Source organism: Meriones unguiculatus (assembly GCF_030254825.1).
Source record: "Meriones unguiculatus strain TT.TT164.6M chromosome 13 unlocalized genomic scaffold, Bangor_MerUng_6.1 Chr13_unordered_Scaffold_111, whole genome shotgun sequence".
Taxonomy (NCBI): Eukaryota; Metazoa; Chordata; class Mammalia; order Rodentia; family Muridae; genus Meriones; species Meriones unguiculatus.
The window spans coordinates 98,189-117,036 of NW_026843589.1; the positions used below are offsets into that span (position 1 = coordinate 98,189).

At 50.9% G+C, this 18,848-nt stretch overlaps 1 protein-coding gene across 1 annotated transcript; it reads right to left on the reverse strand.

Annotated features, from left to right (window-relative positions):
- Positions 1-3,505: 3,505 nt before the first annotated feature.
- Positions 3,506-18,752, reverse strand: LOC132650571 (testis-expressed protein 26-like; the record flags this gene model as incomplete). Its single annotated transcript, XM_060375926.1, has 3 exons — positions 3,506-3,716; positions 12,481-12,642; positions 18,608-18,752. Coding segments are annotated over 3 exons (471 nt in total), but the record flags the coding sequence as incomplete, so codon positions are not given.
- Positions 18,753-18,848: the final 96 nt, after the last annotated feature.

Consider the following 18,848-nt stretch of genomic DNA (forward strand, 5'->3'; position numbering starts at 1 on the left):
GGAGAGGAAGTGAGCAGGACAAACGGGGAGGCACAAGAAGTCGGAAGAGAGAGGAAAAGGAAGCAGGGAGGGACCATATGGGAAAAACTGTAGAGAGGAAGAGGAAGGGAGGCGCTGAACAGGAAGTGAACATAGGGGAAAAAGTGTAGAGGGGAAGAGGAAGTGAGGGGGACGAACAGAGGAACGCACAGGAAGTGAACGTAGGGGAAAAACTGTAGACAGGAAGAGGAAGTGAGGGGGACGGACAGGAAGTGAACGTAGGGGGAAAACCGTAGAGGAAGTGAAGGGGAAAGAGGAAGTGAGAGGGACGGACAGGAAGTGAACATAGGGGAAAAAGGCTGCAGAGAGGAAGTGAGGGGGACGAACAGTGGGAAAAGACGAGAGGAAGAGGAAGTGAGAGGGACGAACAGGAAGTCAATGTAGGGGAAAAGGCTGCAGAGAGGAAGAGGAAGTGAGAGGGACGAACAGGAAGTGAACGTAGGGGAAAAGGCTGCAGAGAGGAAGAGGAAGTGAGAGGGACGAACAGGAAGTGAACGTAGGGGAAAAAGGCTGCAGAGAGGAAGAGGAGGCGAGGGGGAAGAGGAAGTGAGAGGGACGAACAGGAAGTCAATGTAGGGGAAAAGGCTGCAGAGAGGAAGAGGAAGTGAGAGGGACGAACAGGAAGTGAACGTAGGGGAAAAGGCTGCAGAGAGGAAGCAAGGGGGAAGAGGAAGTGAGAGGGACGAACAGGAAGTGAACGTAGGGGAAAAGGCTGCAGAGAGGAAGAGGAAGTGAGGGGGAAGAGGAAGTGAGAGGAACAGGAAGTGAACATAGGGGAAAAGGCTGCAGAGAGGAAGAGGAAGCGAGGGGGAAGAGGAAGTGAGAGGGACGAACAGGAAGTGAACGTAGGGGAAAAAGGCTGCAGAGAGGAAGAGGAAGCGAGGGGGAAGAGGAAGTGAGAGGACGAACAGGAAGTGAACGTAGGGGAAAAGGCTGCAGAGAGGAAGAGGAAGTGAGAGGGACGAACAGGAAGTGAACGTAGGGGAAAAAGGCTGCAGAGAGGAAGAGGAAGCGAGGGGGAAGAGGAAGAGGAAGTGAGAGGGACGAACAGGAAGTGAACGTAGGGGAAAAAGGCTGCAGAGAGGAAGAGGAAGCGAGGGGGAAGAGGAAGAGGAAGTGAGAGGGACGAACAGGAAGTGAACGTAGGGGAAAAAGGCTGCAGAGAGGAAGAGGAGGCGAGGGGGAAGAGGAAGTGAGAGGGACGAACAGGAAGTGAACGTAGGGGAAAAGGCTGCAGAGAGGAAGAGGAATCGAGGGGGAAGAGGAAGTGAGAGGGACGAACAGGAAGTGAACATAGGGGAAAAGGCTGCAGAGAGGAAGAGGAAGCGAGGGGGAAGAGGAAGTGAGAGGGACGAACAGGAAGTGAACATAGGGGAAAAGGCTGCAGAGAGGAAGCGAGGGGGAAGAGGAAGTGAGAGGGACGAACAGGAAATGAACGTAGGGGAAAAGGCTGCAGAGAGGAAGAGGAAGCGAGGGGGAAGAGGAAGTGAGAGGGACAAACAGGAAGTGAACATAGGGGAAAAAGGCTGCAGAGAGGAAGAGGAAGCGAGGGGGAAGAGGAAGTGAGAGGGACGAACAGGAAGTGAACGTAGGGGAAAAAGGCTGCAGAGAGGAAGAGGAATCGAGGGGGAATAGGAAGTGAGAGGGACGAACAGGAAGTGAACGTAGGGGAAAAAGGCTGCAGAGAGGAAGAGGAAGCGAGGGGGAAGAGGAAGTGAGAGGGACGAACAGGAAGTGAACGTAGGGGAAAAAGGCTGCAGAGAGGAAGAGGAAGCGAGGGGGAAGAGGAAGTGAGAGGGACGAACAGGAAGTCAATGTAGGGGAAAAGGCTGCAGAGAGGAAGAGGAAGTGAGAGGGATCGAACAGGAAGTGAATGTAGGGGAAAAGGCTGCAGAGAGGAAGAGGAAGCGAGGGGGAAGAGGAAGAGGAAGTGAGGGGGAAGAGGAAGTGAGAGGGACGAACAGGAAGTGAACGTAGGGGAAAAAGGCTGCAGAGAGGAAGAGGAAGCGAGGGGGAAGAGGAAGAGGAAGTGAGGGGGAAGAGGAAGTGAGAGGGACGAACAGGAAGTGAACGTAGGGGGAAGAGGAAGTGAGAGGAACAGGAAGTGAACGTAGGGGAAAAAGGCTGCAGAGAGGAAGAGGAAGCGAGGGGGAAGAGGAAGTGAGAGGGACGAACAGGAAGTGAACGTAGGGGAAAAAGGCTGCAGAGAGGAAGAGGAAGCGAGGGGGAAGAGGAAGTGAGAGGGACGAACAGGAAGTCAATGTAGGGGAAAAGGCTGCAGAGAGGAAGAGGAAGTGAGAGGGATCGAACAGGAAGTGAATGTAGGGGAAAAGGCTGCAGAGAGGAAGAGGAAGCGAGGGGGAAGAGGAAGAGGAAGTGAGGGGGAAGAGGAAGTGAGAGGGACGAACAGGAAGTGAACGTAGGGGAAAAAGGCTGCAGAGAGGAAGAGGAAGCGAGGGGGAAGAGGAAGAGGAAGTGAGGGGGAAGAGGAAGTGAGAGGGACGAACAGGAAGTGAACGTAGGGGGAAGAGGAAGTGAGAGGAACAGGAAGTGAACGTAGGGGAAAAAGGCTGCAGAGAGGAAGAGGAAGCGAGGGGGAAGAGGAAGTGAGAGGAACAGGAAGTGAACGTAGGGGAAAAAGGCTGCAGAGAGGAAGAGGAAGCGAGGGGGAAGAGGAAGTGAGAGGGACGAACAGGAAGTGAACGTAGGGGGAAAAGGCTGCAGAGAGGAAGCGAGGGGGACGGACACAGGAAGTGCCCGGGCCACCCCCCACCCCCTCCCACCCCCGGCAGAAGCCAACTTCCGGGACTGCGCGGCCCTTGCTCCGAAACACGGGAGAGAATGTAATTAAAATATTAGACGTGTATAATAATGTACCGTTATTTAGGTTGCATATAAAGTCTATGTATTTTTCACAATCACACACGTGATCTATAACATGGAAATATGCGTTTACTAATACATATGTAAATCACTATAAATTTAAAATATATGTAATCACGCGCTGTGTTACATATGTTTTGTATGTAATATAAAACACATATAAGTGTCATAAATACATGATATAAACAGATGATGTATAATATACACAAACATATGTTTATCAATAAATGCAGGAGCCGATAAAATGTGACATGTAAACATGCGCACATGCTAACCTCCCATACGAGTACTATGTTGTACATAACTCTGCAGGTCGTATGATGCACGCGGATACGTTTGCTTATCACGAAATAGAGAAACATACGAACAGATCCTAACCTATAAAACCATAAACATATGTTACATATCATACAAGTTATGTGTTGCATATAATTACATACGTGGTGGAATGCATTGTTTTATTATTTATCTACTATCATTAATTTTTCCAATCAGAACCGAACGCGGGACGGGGTGGGGGTGGGGGTGGGGGGAGAAACAACCGAAAAACGGAAAAAAAAAACAATGAACAGAACACGAAGCCATAGAGCGAGAGAGAGAGAGAGAGCGAGCGAGCGGGGACGCCGGGCCTCAGGGCCTCCGCGCGGCCCCCTCCCGCTGCTCCTGCCGCTGCTCCTGCGTGTCCGCGTGCGTGTCCGCGTGCTCGCGCGTGTCCGTGTCCACATGCGTGTCCGTGTCCGTGTGCATGTCCCCGGGGCAGTGGGACCCGATGAAGCGCTCCAGGATCTGCCTGTCTGCGGGGGGGGGGGGGGAGGGGGAGAGAGCACAGGTTAAGGGATGCGGGGACCCCTGCTGGCGAGCGCACGTATGTGCAGCCAGAGCCCAGCGCACATGTATGACTGGAGACATGGGATTAGAGCGGGACCCGGGGCCCCCTGCTGGCGAGCGCACGTATGTGCAGTCAGAGCCCAACGCACATGTATGACTGGAGCGGGACCCGGCGCCCTCTGCTGGCGAGTGCACACACGTGCAGTCACATGTGTGCGCGGGGCTGTGGCTGCACGTATGTGCGCTTGCCAGCAGGGGGCGCCGGGTCCCGCTCTGGTCACTGATCATGTGTGCATGATGCTCTGACTGCACGTATGTGCGCTCGCCAGCAGGGGGCGCCGGGTCCCGCTCTAGTCACTCATCATGTGTGCATGATGCTCTGGCTGCACGTATGTGCGCTCGCCAGCAGAGGGCGCCGGGTCCCGCTCTAGTCACTCATCATGTGTGCATGATGCTCTGGCTGCACGTATGTGCGCTCGCCAGCAGGGGGCGCCGGGTCCCGCTCTAATCATGTGTGCATGGGGCTCTGGCTGCACGTGTGTGCGCTCGCCAGCAGGGGGCGCCGGGTCCCGCTCTAGTCACTGATCATGTGTGCACGGGGCTGTGGCTGCACGTATGTGCGCTCGCCAGCAGGGGGCGCTGGGTCCCGCTCTAGTCACTCATCATGTGTGCATGATGCTCTGGCTGCACGTATGTGCGCTCGCCAGCAGGGGGCGCCGGGTCTCGCTCTAGTCACTGATCATGTGTGCACGGGGCTGTGGCTGCACATACGTGTAACAAAATAATAATATAAAATAAAATATAATAAAATAATAAAATAAACTATAAAATAATAAAATAAAATAACAAAATAAAATAAAAAAAATAAAATAAAAAATAATAAAATAAAATAAAAAATAATAAAATAAGATATAAAATAATAAAATGAAATAATAAAATGAAATAAAATAAAAAAATAAATAAGTAAAATAAATTATAAAATAATAAAATAACAAAATAAATAAAATAAATTAAAAAATAATAAAATAAAATATAAAATAAATAAAATAACAAAATAAGTAAAATAAATTATAAAATAATAAAATAAACTATAAAATGATAAAATTAAAATGAAATAACCGGGGGGGGGGTCGCGGCGGGGCCCCGGATCATGCCGTCGCCCGCGTGGGGACGGCGCGTCCCGGGGACCCGGGTCCCGGGCGTCTGACTCGGGGACGCGGGTGAAGACCGCAGCAACCTGAGCACGGGACGTCTCTGTCTCTGTCTCTCTCTCACTGTCTCTCCCTCTATATATCTGTCTCTGTGTCTCTGTCTCTATCTCTGTCTCTTTCTGTCTCCCTCTATATATCTATCTCTGTGTCTCTGTCTCTATCTCTGTCTCTTTCTGTCTCCCTCTATATATCTGTCTCTCCCTGTCTCTGTCTCTTTCTGTCTCTCCCTCTATACATCTGTCTCTGTCTCTCCCTGTCTCTTTGTCTCTCCCTCTATACATCTGTCTCTGTCTCTCCCTGTCTTTATGTCTCTGTTTCTGTCTCGGTCTGTCGTTCCCTCTCTCTGTGTCTCTGTCTCTCTTCGTTCCTCTCTCTCTATCTCTGTCTCTCCCTGTCTGTTTTTATGTCTCTGTCTGTCTCTCTGTCTCTCCCTCTGTCTCTGTCTTTATGTCTCTGTTTCTTTGTCTCTGTCTGTCTCTCTGTCTTTATGTCTCTGTCTTTATGTCTCTGTCTCTCCCTCACTCTGTGTCTATCTCTGTCTCTCTCTCTCTGTCCCTCTGTCTCTCTGTCTCTCCCTCTCTCTACCTTTATGTCTGTTTCTGTCTCCCTCTGTCTCTCCCTCTGTCCCTCTGTCTGTCTCTCTTTCTGTCTCTGTCTCTATCTCTCTGTCACTCTGTTCCCCTCTCTGTCTCTGTCTTTGTCTCTGTCTCTCCCTCTCTATCTCTGTCTTTGTCTGTCTCTCCCTCTCTGTCCCTCTCTGTCTCTCCCTCTGTCTCTGTCTTTATGTCTCTGTCTCTTTCTGTCTCTCCCTCTATACATCTGTCTCTGTCTCTCCCTGTCTTTATGTCTCTGTTTCTGCCTCGGTCTGTCGTTCCCTCTATCTGTGTCTCTGTCTCTCTTCGTTCCTCTCTCTATCTCTGTCTCTCCCTGTTTTTATGTCTCTGTCTCCTTCTGTCTGTCTCTCCCTCTGTCTCTGTCTTTATGTCTCTTTCTGTCTCTCCCTCTCTCTCTGTCCCTCTGTCCGTCTCTCTTTCTGTCTCTGTCTCTATCTCTCTGTCACTCTGTTCCCCTCTCTGTCGCTGTCTTTGTCTCTGTCGCTCCCTCTCCCTGTCGTCTTTATGTCTCTGTCTTCCTCTGTCTCTTTCTGTCTGTCTCTTCCTCTCTCTGTCTCTCTTTGTTCCTCTCTCTGTCTCTCTGTCTGTCCCTCTCTCTGTCCATGTCTCTCTCTGTCTCTCCCTCTGTCTGTTTGTCTCTCTTTCTGTCTTTCTGTCTGTTTCTATCATTCTGTCTCTCCATCTGTCTCTCCCTCTCTGCCTCCTTTTGTCTCTCTCCCTCTCTCTGTCTGTGTATCTCTCTGTCTCTCTTTGTTCCTCTCTCTGTCTCTCCCTCTGTCTTTCTTTCTGTCTCTCTCTCTCTCCCTATCTCTGTCTTAATGTCTCTGTTTCTGTCTCTTTCTCTGTCTCTCTGTCTGTCTCTCTCTTTCTGTATCTGTTTCTCCCTCTCTCTGTCCGTGTCTCTCTCTGTCTCCCTCTCTATATCTCTGTCTCTTGTCTTTATGTCTCTGTTTCTGTCTTTCTGTCTGTCTCTCCCTCTATCTGTCTCTGTCTGTCTCTCTGTAACTGTCACTCTGTCTCTGTCTCTCCATCTCTCTTTCTGTCTCTATGTCTGTTTGTCTCTTTCTGTCTGTCTCTCTCTCTCTGTCCGTGTCTCTGTCTCTCTTTATGTCTCTGTTTTTGTCTTTATGTCTGTCTCTCCCTCTATCTGTCTCTGTCTCTCTGTCCGTGTCTCTCTCTATCTCTTTCTGTCTCTCCCTCTCTCTGTCTGTCTTTATGTCTGCTTCTCTGTGTCTCTGTCTGTCTCTCCCTCTATCTGTCTCTCTATCTCTTCCTCTCGGTCTCTGTCCCTCTGTCTCTCTGTATCTGTCTCTGTCTCTGTCTCTCTGTCTCTCCCTCTCTCTATCTTTATGTCTCTTTCTGTCTCTCCCTCTCTCTGTCTCTTCCTCAGTCTCTCTGTCTCTGTCTCTTTCTGTATCTGTCTCTCTATCTCTGTCACTCTGTTCCCCTGTCTCTGTCTTTGTCTCTGTCTCTCCCTCTCTGTCCGTGTCTCTGTCTCTCCCTCTCTGTCACTCTTTCTCTGTCTCTCTGTCTCTTCCTCTCTGTCATCTTTATGTCTGTGTCTCCCTCTGTCTCTTCCTCTCTCTGTGTCTCTGTCTCTCTTTGTTCCTCTCTCTGTCTCTCCCTCTGTCTCTGTCTCTCTGTCTCTGTCTCTCCCTCTACTCTGTCTTTCTGTCTGTTTCTCTGTCTCCTTCTGTCCCTCTCTCTGTCCGTGTCTCTCTGTCTCTCTTTGTTCCTCTCTGTCTCTCCATCTGTCTCTGTCTAAATGTTTGTCTCTCTGTCTCTGTCTTTGTCTCTTTTTTGTCTCTGTCTCTTTCTGTCTCTCCCTCTCTCTGTCTGTATGTGTGTTTCTCTGTCTCCCTCTCTCTCTTTCTGTCTGTCTCTCCCTCTCTCTGTCCGTGTCTCTCATTGTCTTTGTCTCTTTTCGTCTCTCTCCCTCTGTCTGTCTGTGTATCTCTGTCTCTCTTTGTTCCTCTCTCTGTCTCTCCCTCTCTCTATCTGTCTCTCCCTCTGTCTGTCTTTATGTCTTTCTTTCTGTCTCTGCCTTTATGTCTCTGTCTGTCTCTCTCTCCCTCTCTCTGTCTGTATGTCTCTGTTTAAGTCTCTTTCTCTGTCTCTTTCTGTATCTCTCTCCCTATCTCTCTGTCACTGTCACTCTTTGTCTCTGTCTGTCTCTCTTTGTTCCTGTCTGTCTTTATGTCTCTGTCTCTCCCTCTGTCTTTCTGTCTGTCTCTCCCTCTGTCTCTCCCTCTCTATATCTCTGTCTGTCTTTCTGTCTCTCCATCTCTGTCTTTATGTCTGTTTCTCTGTCTCTTTCTGTCTCTCCCTCTCTCTGTCCATGTCTCTCTCTGTCCCTCTCTCTGTCTCTGTCTCTCTCCTCTATATCTATCTCTGTCTCTGTCTTTCTCTGTCTTTTTTGTCTGTTTCTCTGTCTCCCTCTGTCTGTTTCTGTCTCTCTCTCTCTCTCTTTCTGTATCTGTCTCTCCATGTCTCTGTCACTGTCTCTCTCTCTCTGTCTCTCCCTCTCTGTCTTTATGTCTGTTTCTCTGTCTCTCTTTGTCTCTGTCTCTCCATCTCTGTCTTTATGTCTATTTCTGTCTCCCTCTGTCTCTCCCTCTCTCTGTCTCTGTCTCTCTCCTCTATATCTATCTCTCTGTCTCTGTCTCTCTCCTCTATATCTATCTCTCTGTCTCTGTCTCCCTCTGTCTCTCTGTCTCCCTCTCTCTCTTTCTGTATCTGTCTCTCCGTCTCTCTGTCACTGTCTCTGTCTCTCCCTTGGTTCGTGTCTCTCTTTGTTCCTCTGTATATTTGTCTCTCCCTCTCTCTCTCTGTCTCTCCCTCTCTCTCTCTGTCTTTATGTCTGTCTCTCTCTGTCTCTGTCTCTTTGTTTCTGTCTTTCTGTCTGTCTCTCCCTCTGTCACTCTTTCTCTGACTGTCTCTGTCTCTCCCTCTCTCTCTCTCTGTCTTTATGTCTGTTTCTCTGCGTCCCTCTGTCTCTTTCTGTCTCTCCCTCTATTTGTCTCTCTGTCTCTGTCTCTTCCTCTCTGTCACTCTCTCCCTCTGTCACTCTGTTCCTGTCTCTGTCTCTCTCTGTCTCTCCCTCTCTCTCTGTCTTTATGTCTGTGTCTCCCTCTCTCTCTCTCTCTGTCTCTCCCTCTCTCTGTCTTTATGTCTATCTCTCCCTCTCTCTCTCTGTCTCTCCCTCTCTCTCTCTGTCTTTATGTCTCTCTCTCTGTCCCTCTCTCTCTGTCTTTATGTCTGTCTCTCCCTCTCTCTCTCTGTCTCTCCCTCTCTCTCTCTGTCTTTATGTCTGTTTCTCTGCCTCCATCTCTTTATGTCTGTCTCTCCCTCTCTCTCTGTCTCTCCCTCTCTCTGTGTCTGTCTGTCTCTCCCTCTCTCTCTCTCTCTCTCTCTCCCTCTCTCTCTGTCTTTATGTCTGTTTCTCTGCCTCCCTCTGTCTCTTTATGTCTGTCTCTCCCTCTCTCTCTCTCTCTCTCCCTCTCTCTCTCTCTGTCTCTCCCTCTCTCTCTCTGTCTTTATGTCTGTTTCTCTGCCTCCATCTCTTTATGTCTGTCTCTCCCTCTCTCTCTGTCTCTCCCTCTATCTCTCTGTCTCTCCATTTCTCTCTCTGTCTTTATGTCTGTTTGTCTGCCTCCCTCTGTCTCTTTATGTCTGTCTCTCCCTCTCTCCCTCTCTCTCTCTGTCTCTCCCTCTCTCTCTCTCCCTCTCTCTCTGTCTCTCCCTCTCTCTCTGTCTTTATGTCTGTCTCTCCCTCTCTCTCTGTCTCTCCCTCTCTCTCTCTCTGTCTTTATGTCTGTTTCTCTGCCTCCCTCTGTTTATGTCTGTCTCTCCCTCACTCTCTCTCTGTCTCTCCCTCTCTCTCTGTCTTTCTGTCTGTCTCTCCCTCTGTCTCTCCCTCTCTCTCTCTCTGTCTCTCCCTCTCTCTCTCTGTCTTTATGTCTGTCTCTCCCTCTGTCTCTCCCTCTCTCTCTCTCTGTCTCTCCCTCTCTCTCTCTGTCTTTATGTCTGTCTCTCCCTCTCTCTCTGTCTCTCCCTCTCTCTCTATCTCTCCATCTCTCTCTCTGTCTTTATGTCTGTTTGTCTGCCTCCCTTTGTCTCTTTCTGTCTGTCTCTCCCTCTCTCTCTGTCTCTCCCTCTCTGTCTTTCTGTCTCTCTCTCTCCCTCTGTCTCTCCCTCTCTCTCTCTCTGTCTCTCCCTCTCTCTCTCTGTCTTTATGTCTGTTTCTCTGCCTCCCTCTGTCTCTTTCTGTCTGTCTCTCCCTCTCTGTCTCTCTCTGTCTCTCTGTCTCTCTGTCTCTCTCTCTCTCTCTCTCCCTCCCACCCTCCCTGACTCTCCCTTTCCCATCCAAGCCACCTCAGCTCAGCCCTCCCCGCGGGGGACGCTCACACGGGGTCATCCCCCTGCCTCCGTCATCCCTGACGGCCATGGCGCCCCCCGCTGGCGAGCACGCGCACGCGCGGTCAGAGCGCTGTGCACCCGATAGACGAATAAGTGGAAAAACACAAACAGGAAGAGGAGCGGGGGGGACGGGCAGGGCGGCGCACAGGAAGTGACCGTAGGGGAAAAGGCTGTAGAGAGGAAGAGGAAGTTGGGGGGAACAACACAGGAATGCACAGGAAGCGAATGTAGGAAAACCGGAGACAGGAAGAGGAAGTGAGGAGGAGGAGGAACAGGGCAACGCACAGGAAGTGACCATAGGGGAAAAGGCTATAGAAAGGAAGAGGAAGTGAGGGGGACAAACAGGAAGTGAAGGTAGGGGAAAAGGCTGTACAGAGGAAGAGGAAGTGGGGGGAAAAACAGGAAGTGAAGGTAGGGGAAAAGGCTGTACAGAGGAAGAGGAAGTGGGGGGACAAACAGGAAGTGAAGGTAGGGGAAAAGGCTGTACAGAGGAAGAGGAAGTGGGGGGACAAACAGGAAGTGAAGGTAGGGGAAAAGGCTGTACAGAGGAAGAGGAAGTGGGGGGACAAACAGGAAGTGAAGGTAGGGGAAAAGGCTGTACAGAGGAAGAGGAAGTGGGGGGACAAACAGGAAGTGAAGGTAGGGGAAAAGGCTGTACAGAGGAAGAGGAAGTGAGGGGGACAAACAGGAAGTGAAGGTAGGGGAAAAGGCTGTACAGAGGAAGTGAGGGGGACGAACAGGAAGTAGACATAGGGGAAAACCGTAGAGAGGAAGAGGAAGTGAGGGGGAAGAACACAGGAATGCACAGGAAGTGGACATAGGGGAAAACCATAGAGAGGAAGAGGAAGTGAGGGGGAAGAGGAAGAAGCACAGTAAGTGAACACAGAGAAAAACCATAGAGAGGAAGAGGAAGTAAGGGGGAAACGGGGAGGAACAGGAAGTGAAGGTAGGGGAAAGGCTGCAGAGAGGAAGAGGAAGTGAGGGGGAAGAACACAGGAATGCACAGGAAGTGGACATAGGGGAAAACCGTAGAGAGGAAGAGGAAGTGAGGGGGAAGAGGAAGAAGCACAGGAAGTGAACACATAGAGAAAAACCGTAGAGAGGAAGAGGAAGTGAGGGGGAAACGGGGAGGAACAGGAAGTGAAGGTAGGGGAAAAGGCTGCAGAGAGGAAGAGGAAGTGAGGGGGATGAACAGAGGGAAACATAGGAAGTGAACATAGGGGAAAAGGCTATAGAGAGGAAGAGGAAGTGAGGGGGACATACAGGAAGTGCAGGTAGGGGAAAAGGCTGCAGAGAGGAAGAGGAAGTGAGGGGGATGAACAGAGGGAAACATAGGAAGTGAACATAGGGGAAAAGGCTATAGAGAGAAAGAGGAAGTGAGGGGGTCGAACAGGGGGACGCCAGAGACCCGTGCACACATGATGAGCGACCAGAGCGAGACCCGGCGCCCCCTGCTGGCGAGCGCACATACGTGCAGCCAGAGCCACATACGTGCAGCCAGAGCCCCATGCACACATGTGACTAAAGCGAGATCTTGCCCCGCACACACATGATCAGTGACTAGAGCGAGACCCGGCGCCCCCTGCTGGCGAGCGCACACACGTGCATTCAGAGCCTTGCACACACGATTGCAGGGAGATCATACATGTGACTAGAGCGAGACCCGGCGCCCCCTGCTGGCGAGCGCACACACGTGCAGCCAGAGCCCCGTGCACACATGACCAGTGACCAGAGCGGGACCCGGCGCCCCCTGCTGGCGAGCGCACACACGTGCGGCCAGAGCCCCCCGCACACACGTGATTAGAGCGAGACCCGGCGCCCTCTGCTGGCAAGTGAGCGCACATACGTGCAGTCAGAGCCACATACGTGCAGCCACAGCCCCGCGCACACATGATCAGTGACCAGAGCGGGACCCGGCGCCCCCTGCTGGCGAGCGCACATACGTGCAGCCAGAGCCCCGTGCACACATGATCAGTGACTAGAGCGAGACATGGCGCCCCCTGCTGGCGAGCGCACACACGTGCAGCCAGAGCCCCATGCACACATGTGACTAAAGCGAGATCTTGCCCCGAACACACATGATCAGTGACTAGAGCGGGACCCGGCGCCCCCTGCTGGCGAGCGCACACACGTGCAGTCAGAGCTCAGCGCACACACGTCACTAGAGCGAGACCCGGCGCCCTCTGCTGGCAAGTGAGCGCACATACGTGCAGTCAGAGCCACATACGTGCAGCCAGAGCCCCGTGCACACACGTGATTAGAGCGAGACCCGGCGCCCCCTGCTGGCGAGCGCACACACGTGCGGCCAGAGCCCCGCGCACACACGTGATTAGAGCGAGGCCCGGCGCCCCCTTCCAGCCGGCGCACGGGATAGATAAATAAATACTTTATTTTCTCTTCAAAACGGGGGGGGAGGCGGGGGGGGGCGGGGGGGCGGGGGGGACGGCTCTCGGGGGGGGGCGCGCAGGCGCCCCGCGCCCTCTCACCTTTGCCGGGCACGCTCCGCAGGTACGAGCGCACCTGGGCCGGCGAGAAGGAGTCGAGCATCGCGAGGAGGTCGAGGCAGGCCTGGCCGTAGTCGCTGCTGTAGGTGGTCAGCTTCTGCGTGCGCTCCTCGTGGCGCAGGCGGCTGCAGAGCACGGAGGGGACTGCGGGGGGGGACGGGGGGAGGGGGGGAGGGGGAGGGGGTGAGCCGGGGAGGGCCGTCCCCATCTATCATCTATCTATCATCTATCTATCATCTATCATCTATCTATCATCTATCTATCATCTATCATCTATCTATCATCTATCTATCATCTATCATCTATCATCTATCTATCATCTATCTATCTATCATCTATCTATCATCTATCTATCATCTATCTATCATCTATCTATCATCTATCTATCATCTATCATCTATCTATCATCTATCTATCATCTATCTATCATCTATCTATCATCTATCTATCATCTATCATCTATCTATCATCTATCATCTATCTATCATCTATCTATCATCTATCTATCATCTATCTATCATCTATCATCTATCTATCATCTATCTATCATCTATCATCTATCTATCATCTATCTATCATCTATCTATCATCTATCTATCATCTATCTATCATCTATCTATCATCTATCTATCATCTATCTATCTATCATCTATCATCTATCTATCATCTATCATCTATCTATCATCTATCATCTATCTATCATCTATCTATCTATCTATCATCTATCTATCATCTATCATCTATCTATCATCTATCTATCATCTATCTATCATCTATCTATCATCTATCTATCATCTATCTATCATCTATCTATCTATCATCTATCTATCATCTATCATCTATCTATCATCTATCTATCATCTATCATCTATCTATCATCTATCTATCATCTATCTATCATCTATCTATCATCTATCTATCATCTATCTATCATCTATCTATCATCTATCTATCATCTATCATCTATCTATCATCTATCTATCTATCATCTATCTATCATCTATCATCTATCTATCATCTATCATCTATCTATCATCTATCTATCATCTATCTATCATCTATCTATCATCTATCTATCATCTATCATCTATCTATCATCTATCTATCATCTATCTATCATCTATCTATCATCTATCATCTATCTATCATCTATCTATCATCTATCTATCATCTATCTATCTATCTATCATCTATCATCTATCTATCATCTATCTATCATCTATCTATCATCTATCTATCATCTATCATCTATCTATCATCTATCTATCATCTATCTATCTATCATCTATCTATCATCTATCATCTATCTATCATCTATCATCTATCTATCATCTATCTATCTATCTATCATCTATCTATCATCTATCATCTATCTATCATCTATCATCTATCTATCATCTATCATCTATCATCTATCTATCATCTATCATCTATCTATCATCTATCATCTATCTATCATCTATCATCTATCTATCATCTATCTATCATCTATCTATCATCTATCTATCATCTATCATCTATCTATCATCTATCTATCATCTATCATCTATCTATCATCTATCTATCATCTATCATCTATCTATCATCTATCATCTATCTATCATCTATCTATCTATCATCTATCTATCATCTATCATCTATCTATCATCTATCTATCATCTATCTATCATCTATCATCTATCTATCATCTATCATCTATCTATCATCTATCTATCATCTATCTATCATCTATCTATCATCTATCTATCATCTATCTATCATCTATCTATCATCTATCATCTATCATCTATCTATCATCTATCATCTATCTATCATCTATCATCTATCTATCATCTATCTATCATCTATCATCTATCTATCATCTATCATCTATCTATCATCTATCTATCATCTATCTATCATCTATCATCTATCTATCATCTATCTATCATCTATCATCTATCATCTATCTATCATCTATCTATCATCTATCTATCATCTATCATCTATCTATCATCTATCTATCATCTATCTATCATCTATCTATCATCTATCTATCATCTATCTATCTATCATCTATCATCTATCTATCATCTATCTATCATCTATCATCTATCATCTATCTATCATCTATCTATCATCTATCTATCATCTATCATCTATCTATCATCTATCTATCATCTATCTATCATCTATCTATCATCTATCTATCATCTATCTATCATCTATCTATCTATCATCTATCATCTATCTATCATCTATCTATCATCTATCATCTATCTATCATCTATCTATCATCTATCTATCATCTATCATCTATCTATCATCTATCTATCATCTATCTATCATCTATCTATCATCTATCTATCATCTATCTATCATCTATCATCTATCTATCATCTATCTATCATCTATCTATCATCTATCATCTATCTATCATCTATCTATCATCTATCTATCATCTATCTATCATCTATCTATCATCTATCATCTATCTATCATCTATCATCTATCTATCATCTATCTATCATCTATCTATCATCTATCTATCATCTATCTATCATCTATCATCTATCTATCATCTATCTATCATCTATCATCTATCTATCATCTATCTATCATCTATCTATCATCTATCATCTATCTATCATCTATCTATCATCTATCTATCATCTATCTATCATCTATCATCTATCTATCATCTATCTATCATCTATCATCTATCATCTATCATCTATCATCTATCTATCATCTATCATCTATCTATCATCTATCTATCATCTATCTATCATCTATCATCTATCATCTATCTATCATCTATCTATCATCTATCTATCATCTATCATCTATCTATCATCTATCATCTATCTATCATCTATCTATCATCTATCATCTATCTATCATCTATCTATCATCTATCTATCATCTATCTATCATCTATCATCTATCATCTATCTATCATCTATCATCTATCCATCATCTATCTATCATCTATCTATCATCTATCTATCATCTATCTATCATCTATCTATCATCTATCATCTATCTATCATCTATCTATCATCTACCTATGAAGATATAACGGTCACCTGAAAACCCCCCGACTCCGGTAACGAAGCGGCCTAAACTTCCGGAAGTGACAATAAATCCACCTCTGAACCCGCCGCTGCTCTAGGTTCGTTTGCTTTTGGTCTCTCTAAATGTCCCCCCAGGGGGGTTGGTGGCCCCGTGCCTTGGCTCTCGCTCGCCTAGGCCCCGGCTCGCTCACCTAGGCCTTAGCTCTCGCTCACCTAGGCCCCGGCTCGCTCACCTGGGCCTTAGCTCTCGCTCACCTAGGCCCCGGCTCGCTCACCTGGGCCTTAGCTCTCGCTCACCTGGGCCTTAGCTCTCGCTCACCTAGGCCCCGGCTCGCTCTCGCTCACCTAGGCCCCGGCTCGCTCGCTCGCTTGCTCGCTCACCTAGGCCCTGGGCGGCCACCCTCCGGGTGGAGCGGAACTCCCCGGTGTTGTGCAGCTCGGGGATGGCGGCGGGGACCCTGTAGTGACAGCGCACCTCCGTGTCCAGGGGCTGGGGGGAGGGACCGACTTGGCGCCACTGGGGCGCGGGGGGCGCCTGCATGGTCCTCTTCGCTGCGGGGGGGGGAGGGGGGGGAGACGGCGGGTCAGGGCGGGGGGGTCGTCACGGGGGGCCGGGAATGGGGGGATGGGGGGGGATGGAGGGATGGGGGGGATGGGAGAGGATGTGGGGATGAGGGGATGTGGGGGATTCGGGAGGATGTGAGGATGAAGGGATACAGGGATGTGGTCCTGATGCTGAGGAGGCCACGCCCCCGTGGGCGGAGCCACGCCTGGACTCTGGTCCTGAGGCTGGGAGCGGCCATTTTGAGGGGGGCGGAGCCATCCCTACTGTGGTCCTGATGTGGGGGGGATGTGGGGGATGGGGGGGATGAGGGGATGTGGGGGATGGGGGATGTGGGGATGGAGGGATGGGGGGATGGAGGGATGGGGGGATGGGAGAGGATGTGGGGGATTCGGGAGGATGTGAGGATGAAGGGATACAGGGATGTGGTCCTGATGCTGAGGAGGCCACGCCCCCGTGGGCGGAGCCAACGCCTGGACTCTGGTCCTGATGCTGGGAGCGGCCATTTTGAGGGGGCGGAGCCATCCCTACTGTGGTCCTGATGTGGGGGGATGTGGGGATGTGGGGGATGAGGGGATGTGGGGATGGGGGATGTGGGGATGGAGGGATGGGGGGATGGAGGGATGGGGGATGGGAGAGGATGTGGGGGATTCGGGAGGATGTGAGGATGAAGGGGATACAGGGATGTGGTCCTGATGCTGAGGAGGCCACGCCCCCGTGGGCGGAGCCACGCCTGGACTCTGGTCCTGATGCTGGGAGCGGCCATTTTGAGGGGGCGGAGCCATCCCTACTGTGGTCCTGATGTGGGGGGGATGTGGGGATGGGGGGATGAGGAGATGTGGGGATGGGGGATGTGGGGATGGAGGGGATGGGGGATGAGGGGGGATGGGGGATGGGAGAGGATGTGGGGGATTCGGGAGGATGTGAGGATGAAGGGATACAGGGATGTGGTCCTGATGCTGAGGAGGCCACGCCCCCGTGGGCGGAGCCACGCCTGGACTCTGGTCCTGATGCTGGGAGCGGCCATTTTGAGGGGGCGGAGCCATCCCTACTGTGGTCCTGATGTGGGGGGGATGTGGGGATGGGGGGGATGAGGGGATGTGGGGATGGGGGATGTGGGGGATGAAGGGATGGGGGGATGGAGGGATGGGGAGATGTGGGGATGGGGGGATGGGAGAGGATGTGGGGGGATTCAGGAGGATGTGAGGATGAAGGGATGCGGGGATGTGGTCCTGATGCTGAGGAGGCCACGCCCCCGTGGGCGGAGCCACGCCTGGACTCTGGTCCTGATGCTGGGAGCGGCCATTTTGAGGGGGCGGAGCCATCCCTACTGTGGTCCTGATGTGGGGGGATGTGGGGATGGGGGGATGAGGGGATGTGGGGGATGGGGGATGTGGGGATGGAGGGATGGGGGGATGGAGGGATGGGGGATGGGAGAGGATGTGGGGGATTCGGGAGGATGTGAGGATGAAGGGATACAGGGATGTGGTCCTGATGCTGAGGAGGCCACGCCCCCGTGGGCGGAGCCACGCCTGGACTCTGGTCCTGATGCTGGGAGCGGCCATTTTGAGGGGGGCGGAGCCATCCCTACTGTGGTCCTGATGTGGGGATGTGGGGGAAAGTGGGGATGTGGGGATGTGGGGATGGGGGATAGGGGGATGGGGGATGAAGGGGATGAAGGGGATGGGAGAGGATGTGGGGATGTGGGGATGTGGGGGATTCGGGAGGATGTGGGGATGTGGAAATTTTGGGGGATGTGGGGATGGGGAGATGTGGGGGGATGGGGGCATGGGGCATTCGGGAGGATGTGGGGATGAAGGGGATGTGGGGATGTGGTCCTGATGGCTGAGGAGGCCACGCCCCCGTGGGCGGAGCCATCCCTGGGGCTGGGGTCCTGATGCTGGGAGCGGCCATTTTGATGGGGCGGAGCCATCCCTACTTTGGTCCTGATGTGGGGGGATGTGGGGATGGGGGGATGAGGGGGATTCGGGAGGATGTGGGGATGAAGGGATGTGGAAATGTGGTCCTGATGCTGAGGAGGCCACGCCCCCATGGGCGGAGCCATCCCATGGGCTGTGGTTCTGAGGCTGGGAGCGGCCATTTTGAGGGGGAGGCCACGCCCCCGTGGGCGGAGCCACGCCTGGTCTGTGGTCCTGAGGCTGTGAGTGGCCATTTTGATGGGGCGGAGCCATCCCTACTGTGGTCCTGATGCTGGTAGCGGCCATTTTGAGAGGGAGGCTCCGCCCCGTGGGTGGAGCCACGCCCGGGCCTGTGGTCCTGATGATGGGAGCAGCCATTTTGAGGGGGAGGCCACGCCCCCTGTGGGCGGAGCCACGACTGGGCTGTGGTCCAGAGGCTGGGAGCGGCCATTTTTAGGGGGGGAGGCCACGCCCCCCGTGGGCGGAGCCATCACTAGATTGTGGCCCTGATGCTGGGAGCGGCCATTTTGATGGGGAGGCCCCGCCCCCTTCCTCCCCGCGGCCCCGCCCACCTTCCTCCTGGCTCCGGAAGTCGCTCCGGGTGCGGGACTCGAACTGGTGCGCCAGCGCCCGCAGCATCTCCTCCGAGGGCGGCGGTGGCAGCTCGGGCGGAGGCCGCAGGTCCTTCTCCTTGGGCAGCGTCCACGGGGCGGCGCACTGCGGGCGGCGGGGGGGGGGGTCGGAAACGGGGCGCTGAGGGCTTCTGCGCCGGCGCGGGGCGGGTCTCGCGGGCTTTTCTCGCTCCGCGGGTTC